The sequence below is a fragment of the Gobius niger genome (assembly GCF_951799975.1).
Source record: "Gobius niger genome assembly, chromosome: 1".
Taxonomy (NCBI): Eukaryota; Metazoa; Chordata; class Actinopteri; order Gobiiformes; family Gobiidae; genus Gobius; species Gobius niger.
In genome coordinates, this window is record NC_136852.1 from 16,516,582 (window position 1) to 16,524,175 (window position 7,594).

The 7,594-nt window shown below is 43.9% G+C and overlaps 1 protein-coding gene across 1 annotated transcript; it reads left to right on the top strand.

Annotated features, from left to right (window-relative positions):
- Positions 1-3,797: 3,797 nt before the first annotated feature.
- On the top strand, positions 3,798-4,449 carry gemin7 (gem (nuclear organelle) associated protein 7). Its single transcript, XM_079564496.1, has one exon. It carries the CDS (start codon positions 3,823-3,825, stop codon positions 4,216-4,218), a length of 396 nt encoding a protein of 131 aa, XP_079420622.1. The 5' UTR covers positions 3,798-3,822; the 3' UTR covers positions 4,219-4,449.
- Positions 4,450-7,594: the final 3,145 nt, after the last annotated feature.

Genomic DNA, 7,594 nt, shown 5'->3' on the forward strand with positions numbered 1-7,594 from the left:
AATTTCATAGTAACAAGACCTGGAAAAAACAAACTTGATGTTGTGTGGGATGAGGAAGGGTAAAGCCCATCTATGATCCCATCATTCAACCATTCCAGCTAAGATAAGATGAGATAATCCTTTATTGATCTCACAAAGGAGAAATTCACTTGTTACAGTCGGCGTTCAGGAAGATCACTCAGAGTTAATAAAGTGCAGCTGATACAGAGATTATTGCACATGTTACTTCACAGTCTTATTGTACAGTCTGACAGCAGTGGGGATGAAGGCTTTGCGGTAGCGCTCCGTCCTGCAATGAGGTTTTTCAGTCTGCCACTGAGAGAGCTGCACAGCTCTTCTACAGTCCCGTGCAGTGGGTGGGAGGTGTTGTCCATGATGGAGGTGAGCTTGGCTAACACCCTCCTGTCACTCACCTCCTCCACAGAGTCCAGGGGGCAGCCCAGGACGGAGCTGGCCCTCCTGACCAGCTTGTTCAGTCTGTTCTTGTCCCGCTCTGTGCTGCCCGGAGCCCAGCACACGGCAGCGTAGTGGAGAGCAGAGGCCACCACAGAGTCATAAAAAGTCCTGAGCAGAGGCCTGCGCACTCCGAAGGACCTCAGTCTCCTCAGAAGGTGGAGGCGACTTTGGCCCCTCTTGTACAGGGAGTTGGTGTTGTGGGACCAGTCCAGTTTATTGTTGAGGTGAACACCCAGGTACTTGAAACTGTCCACCTCCTCAATGTCCTCTCCCTGGATGTTCAGCGGTGTGTGCGGTAGTGGCTTCCTCCTGAAGTCGATCACCATCTCCTTCTCCTTACTGATGTTCAAGCACAGGTGGTTGCGCTCACACCAGTCCACAAAGTCTATGATGACTGACCGGTACTCCAGGTCGTTCCCCTTAGACACACAGCCCACGATGGCGGAGTCGTCGGAGAACTTCTGGAGATGACAACTGTCCGTGTTGTATGTGAAGTCCGATGTGTAGATGGTGAAGAGAAACGGTGAGAGGACGGTGCCCTGTGGGGCCCCGGTGCTGCAGACGACCACCTCAGACTCACAGCTGCGCAGCCGCACATACTGTGGTCGGTCCGTGAGGTAGTCGATGGTCCATGCAGTGAGATGTTCATCCACTCCCGCGTCCTCCAGCTTCCCCCGCAGCAGCGCCGGCCTGATGGTGTTGAAGGCACTGGAGAAGTCAAAGAACATGACCCTCACAGCGTTCCCGGCGTGCTCCAGGTGCGTGAGCACCCGCTACGACAGGTAGATGACAGCGTCCTCCACTCCGATGTTGGGTCTGTAAGCAAACTGCAGCGGGTCAAGGGTGGGGCTTACCACAGAGCGGAGGTGGGTGAGGATGAGCTGCCCCATCGTCTTCATCAGGTGGGAGGTCAGGGCGACTGGTCTGTAGTGGGCCGGTTCCCTGGCGTGCGCTGTTTTAGGAACCGGGATCAGACAGGAGGTCTTCCACAGGACGGGGACCTTCTCCAGGCTGAGGCTCAGGTTGTAGATGTGGCAGAGGACCTCGGAGAGCTGGTCTGCGCAGGTCCTCAGCAGCCTGGGACTGATGCCATCTGGTCCTGCAGCTTTCCCCCGCTTCAGTCGCCTCAGCTCTTTCCTCACCTGGTCCGGTGTGATGGAGAGGGGGGAGTGAGGGGGGGACTGGTGTGGGGGTGGACTGCCGGGGGTGGGGCATGTGCTAGAGGAAGTCCGTATGGTGGGGGCTGGAGACGTGGGTGCAGGGGGGCTGGAGGCAGGTGAAGGTGGTCGGGGGAGGGGGGCAGTGTCCACTGGGCTGGAGACGTGTGAAGAGGAGGGAGTGGGGGGAGAATCAAACCGGTTGAAATGTTTGTTGAATTCATCCACCCCGCGCTGGTCTCCATCAGCTGTCCCTCTGGCACTCTGTCCAAAACCGGAGATGTTCTTCAGTCCCCTCCATACGTCCCGTGCATTGCCCTGCGCCAGCTTCTGCTCCAGCTTCTCGCCATAGTCTTTCTTGGCCTTCCTGATCCTCCACTGGAGTTCATGCTGGACTCTCCTCTGCTCCTCTCTGTCCCCTGAGTTGAAAGCCCTTTTCTTTTGGTTCAGGAGGGCTTTAAGTTCAGGGTCACCCAGGGGTGGTTGTTGGAGAAACACCGTACCTTCCGGGTTGGTACAGTGTTTTCCACACAGAAGTTGATGTAGTCTGTGATACAGTGGGTCAGGCCGTCGATGTCATCTCCATGAGAGCTGCAGATCATGTTCCAGTCTGTGGTCTGGAAGCAGTCCCTAAGTCTCTATTAGCTATATATATAGCTATATAGCTATTGTCACTTTCCAGAATAATCTGGCTGGCAGTTGTGTTGCTTAATATTCATCTCATGGTTAACACAAAATGTGATTGTAAGAAAGAAAGACAAACAGTGTTGTGTATGTAGTCCAATGTTTTTTGACCACGTGGGGGCGATATAGTTCGAGCGCGCGTCCATGTTAAAACAGGAGAAGAAGCGCTGTCGGAGAAGCAGCTGCGTGTTGTTGTGAGTTTTGTATTTGTGACTTCATAAGATAAAATGTTTTCTCTACCCGCTGTATTTAAGTCTTAAGCATCGTCTGCGCCGCTGCTTTTGAAAGATTAAGCTATATAAACTCCGTACATATACCGATATATCTAGCTCTCTGCTCGCGTTGCTCCATGCATCCATGGAAACAGGATGTACTAACCTCTTTACCCCACTTAACCGAGCGCATTTTCTCTAGTTCAGCGTTACCCAAGGGCTCCGTTAAAAATTGGGACACAAACGAGATGAAAACGCAACAACAAAAAAGTGTCTAAAAACATGGCGAAAACACAGCAAAAACAGTGACGAAAACGTGACAGTGTGACAGACCAACGTAAGGATCAGGTTATCATCGTCACACCGATGATGAACAGAGGACCTAGTTTGTTTAGAGTTTCTCCACGCCCCAGTCTTTGGCCAGGCGAATTTCCACCTAAATTACAAAATGATTCAATACAGATTGCGGTGAATAACATGTTTCAATTCTGACCCCGATTATTCTTATTTTTAATCGGTGCCCAGCTGTTTAGGTGGTTATGAGGAAATGACGAGACTATCCCTTTTATACAAGTGGCCAAACTTTTGAGCGTCGCGCACTTCCGCTTTGTTTTCCCTAGTTAACCTGATCCCTACAACTTGATCTGTCACAGTGGAAACGCAATTAAAAAGTGGCAAAAAAGCAATGAAAAAGCAACAGAAAACCTGACAAGAAGGGACACAAAAACGTGACGGAAACACAACGAACAAAAGCAAACAAAAAACAACAAAAACGTGAAAAAAGAGGCGAAATCACGACAAAAACACGGCAACATTGTGACAACAGAGTTCACTTTGGTAGGTCTTAGCTTTTTACACTGTTGCTCTTCAGTCAAGAAGCTTTTAGATTTGGGTAAAGCTGAACTGGAGAAAATGTGCTCAGTTCAGGCGGGATAAGAGGTTAAATTTACTCAAGCTACATACTCTAAATACATTGGCTTCAGTGCTTCAGTAACCTTATGATGTAATTAAAGTTGTTTCATCACGCAGTACTTGACGACAAAAGTTTAATTTTGGTATATGCAAATTAGTCAAAGTTAAATTGATTGACACTTCAAAGTTGTACTGTTCTATTGTTTATGGTATAATGTATGGAAATTTCCTCTTGTGCTTTTTTCAGGCAATTTGATCCATTGATTACTACTACTACACTCTTAGTTTTAGTATTTTCACTGAGCACTTTTCACTTCTGTTTGCCCACGTTAAAATACTGTGACTGTTACTTGAGTGATTTGTTTTATTATTTTGCTGCTCTTTCCACCTCCTCAGGGAACATGGATGTGAAAATGGCAACGCCCGTGCCTGTTCTCCGCCTCCCAAAAGGACCCGATCCCCACAGCCGTGGCTTTGACCCCCAGTCCGCCCGCTTCATCGCTCTGTGTCGGACGTCCATCCCCTCGTCCTCTTTGGACATGGACCCAGACGAGTTACAGGAAGAGCAGCTCATGCGCTCAGGGCTGCGGGAGCGTTTCCTCCGTTGCCTCCTCTCTATGGCCAACAAGAAGGTGCGCCTCTGCATGTACGGGAACGTGGAGCTGCAGGCCACGTTTGGAGCGTCGGATATTGATGTGATGAACTTTCAGGTATCCGATCTGCACACCCCTATTGGAATTCAAAAAGAGGCTTTGATCCGAAGCCAAGACGTCATTTCCCTCACGTTTGACTTGTGAGCACACTTTTCCACACATTTGGGGAGAGTTGGACTGGATGTTTTTTTGGTATTTGAGCTAATGGATTTCTCCATAGTAACACATTTGTAAGGTTATTCACTAATGGACCTTCTCACCACTAGATGGAGACATGTTTAAAGATATAAAGATTCAAAGATAGTGCAGGGCTATACATAAATGGCTTGTAACTATTCTCCCTCTAACCACTTTTGCTGGTTTAGTGAAATAATATTTGGAAAGAAAATTAAAGATGGTAAACGTATTCCAAGGCAAGTTATTTTTGTTGTATTATATTATTGACCAGCATACCCTCGATAACCCCCTAAAAACTGAAAATACCCCAAAATGTTCCGCTTATGTTTGATTCAATATCGAACTTTTAGATCTGGTAAATCAACATTTAATCACACAATACATTCAAAATCACATTTTTCAGAACAATGGGCCTCATTCATGACACGTTCTTACGCACACATTCTTTCTTTTTTTTATATATATAGATTTTTTTTTATTATTGTCTCATTTTTGTCACATTGTCACAATTTTTGTCACATTGTCACAAATCCTGAGAACAAGTAGGACTCTTACGCACAAAAAACATCTCCAGTTCATGCACATGATGGAACCAACATTCTAAGTCATATATAATGTACATAGTATAAATGTTAATTAATTCCAGAAAACGTGTAAATCAAATTATAATACATTACAGTTACCTTGTTTTTTTTTTTCAGAATAAAGCACGTAATATTACTTGTACTTTTATTAATGACAAGGAAAGTACCACTGTATTACTGCTAAAACTTTTGAAAGCTGCCATTTACAAATAGTATTAAAAGCACTGCATTAAAATTATTTGATAAAGACAAGCGTCGGCCTCGATCTCACAACCTTGTGATTTCAAAGCCACTCTCGTTGTTCAGCTACGCGGATGGAATGTCACGCTGCTGCCGCTCCATCTCTCTCAGGGACTGACCCTCGAGAAAAGAAGGAAAACCCTTTTGCGATATACAGGTTATATCCATTAAAACATTTTGTAATGAGAGCAAATTCTCATGCCCATGGCGCCAATGGCTGAGATTTTTTTTTATTCTGGGGTTTTGTTGATTCTTCGTTTTGGTTTGTGTTTTGCCATTCATATCATCCTCTGGCTATCTGTTGCACGAGGCAAGAATCTGGCGCAGTTTCCTGACACTGGCTTCGTAACCACGTACTTAAGGAAGGTTCTACAGATGTTCATGAATGAGGCCCAATACCCTTTGGAAACAACAAAATGTGCCCTTTCTTAGTACGGGTGGGAACCTCTGGCTCACGATACAAGATACATGGCTCATGATGATGATAACCTTACGATACACTGAGCCTGTCATAATCAATATATTGCACAAAAATAACCTACAATACATCATGCTTTTTTCCAGATTTTTTTTTTTTTTACCATAGGACATATTCATCATTTACGTTTGTCTCCATGTGCTTTGTTACCCTTTATCTGAAATAAGTGAATAAATGATCCCTGACTTACACACTGACAATTGGTCTATTGTCAGTGGCATCACTTCATCTACATTTAAAACAAGAAACCACAGTCCTATTTCATAAGGAATAAATCAAACCCAATTGAAGCTTATAATTATAAAAAAAATATTATTAAAAGTTATATATTTGTGTGACAGTGTTTGGTCCAAGTGCTGAACATTGTAGTGCTGCTGCCCTCTACTGTTTTGACTGACATTATTGGCCTCTATTGTGAAAACTGTGGAGCAGTGCTGCCTCATTAATATGCATGACGCCGGTCATAAATATAACTGTTATCAGTAAAAAAACATAAAAATATATCGTCCCGCAAAATATCGCGATATGTCACAAAGTCACTATATTGTCACACCCCTATTTCTAAGGGCTCTTAGAATTTTTAAATTTACCTTGTAGTTCAGAGTCAGACCTCTACAAAGATACTCTGAAACACATAATTTCTGTATGAGTTTATCAGTTCCAATTTCAGTTTTCTCTCAAACATTAATTCTCCTGGACAGACTTAAGATGTGCACTGTGCGCTCAATCTAATTTCAAAACATAAATCACAAGTATAATCCTTAATACTTAAATTTGCTTTTGCATACATTATATTACTTAAATACCTGTAGCCGTTGAGATTATTGCGAGCATTAAAACACCATTTTTAATTCCACTGAAACTTCCAAGTGTGCCGTCCGACTGGAACGAACTGAGAGCAGCCCTCAGTCAAACTACTACCTACCAGACTTTCTTCAGATGACCGATGTACCAATTTAAGATATTAAAACATTAATTATAAAGAAAGTGGATTTTGTCTCTTAGAAAGCGGGGGGACATTCGTGGTATGTAATCTTCCTAAAAGGTGTATTTTCCAAGTTCCCAATAAGTCATTTTATTTGAGTGCTATTAGGCGTCTGTGCTGTGCCTGCTTCTTTGTGTACCTGAATTATCTGTCCACTCAGTGAGACAGTCATCACAGAGGCAGTGACTCATCCCCTCTCTCTCCCTCTTTCTCTCTCTCTCTCTGTGGCCCTCCCTAATCCAAAATATGACTTAAACCTCATATGACGTCATTGAGCTGTGATTGAATCAGGAAGTCCTCAAGGACGACCAATGATAATTTCATATACACAAACATAACAGCACACTGTTGTGAGCGGCAGCCTTGAACTCCACAAGTTTACAGTGTCACCTCGTGATGTATGTCCGCTTTATCCCCACAGCAATGTAGTAAATACTGGTTCATCAATGAAATACATATTTATACTGAAGGATTAGCTCTCTCTGTAGCACTTTTGTCTGTCCCTGATTTCATTATAAGCATGTCTTCTGCTTTTTAAAGCTCAAACTGTACTACAAAAGCAAATTGGATACAATGAGCTCTTATTGGGGAAAAAAAAGGTGTACAATGTCAGCCAAAACTGCTGTTGAATGTTTTTGGATAATATTGTTTGTGTTTTTGACAAATTTATGCAGTCACACACAAAAAAACATTTAATTCCAGTAGGATTCCAATTTAGTAACATCTAAGGTTTGGCACCATACATTTAATTATTTTTAATGTGGAAGACTGTGGAAGAAGAAATTGTTAATATCTAATGAGACTAAGATAAGCAAAAGACAACATAAAAGTGTCAGTATAAGTGCATGAGTCATTTTTTAAATTTTATTTTTTTGCCTAGTCTGAACATTGCATATTATAATAGGTCCATGAGAGAGACAGGTGTTCGCCCTCGCCTTGAGTGGAAGACGTTTGCACCAGTCCCTGTTGGTGCGTCGGCATGGTGATGGGTCCTGAACTGGAGCCCTTATAAAGCCGCCAGCCAACAGGAAACACATTCCTCCCCTTCCTGTTTGT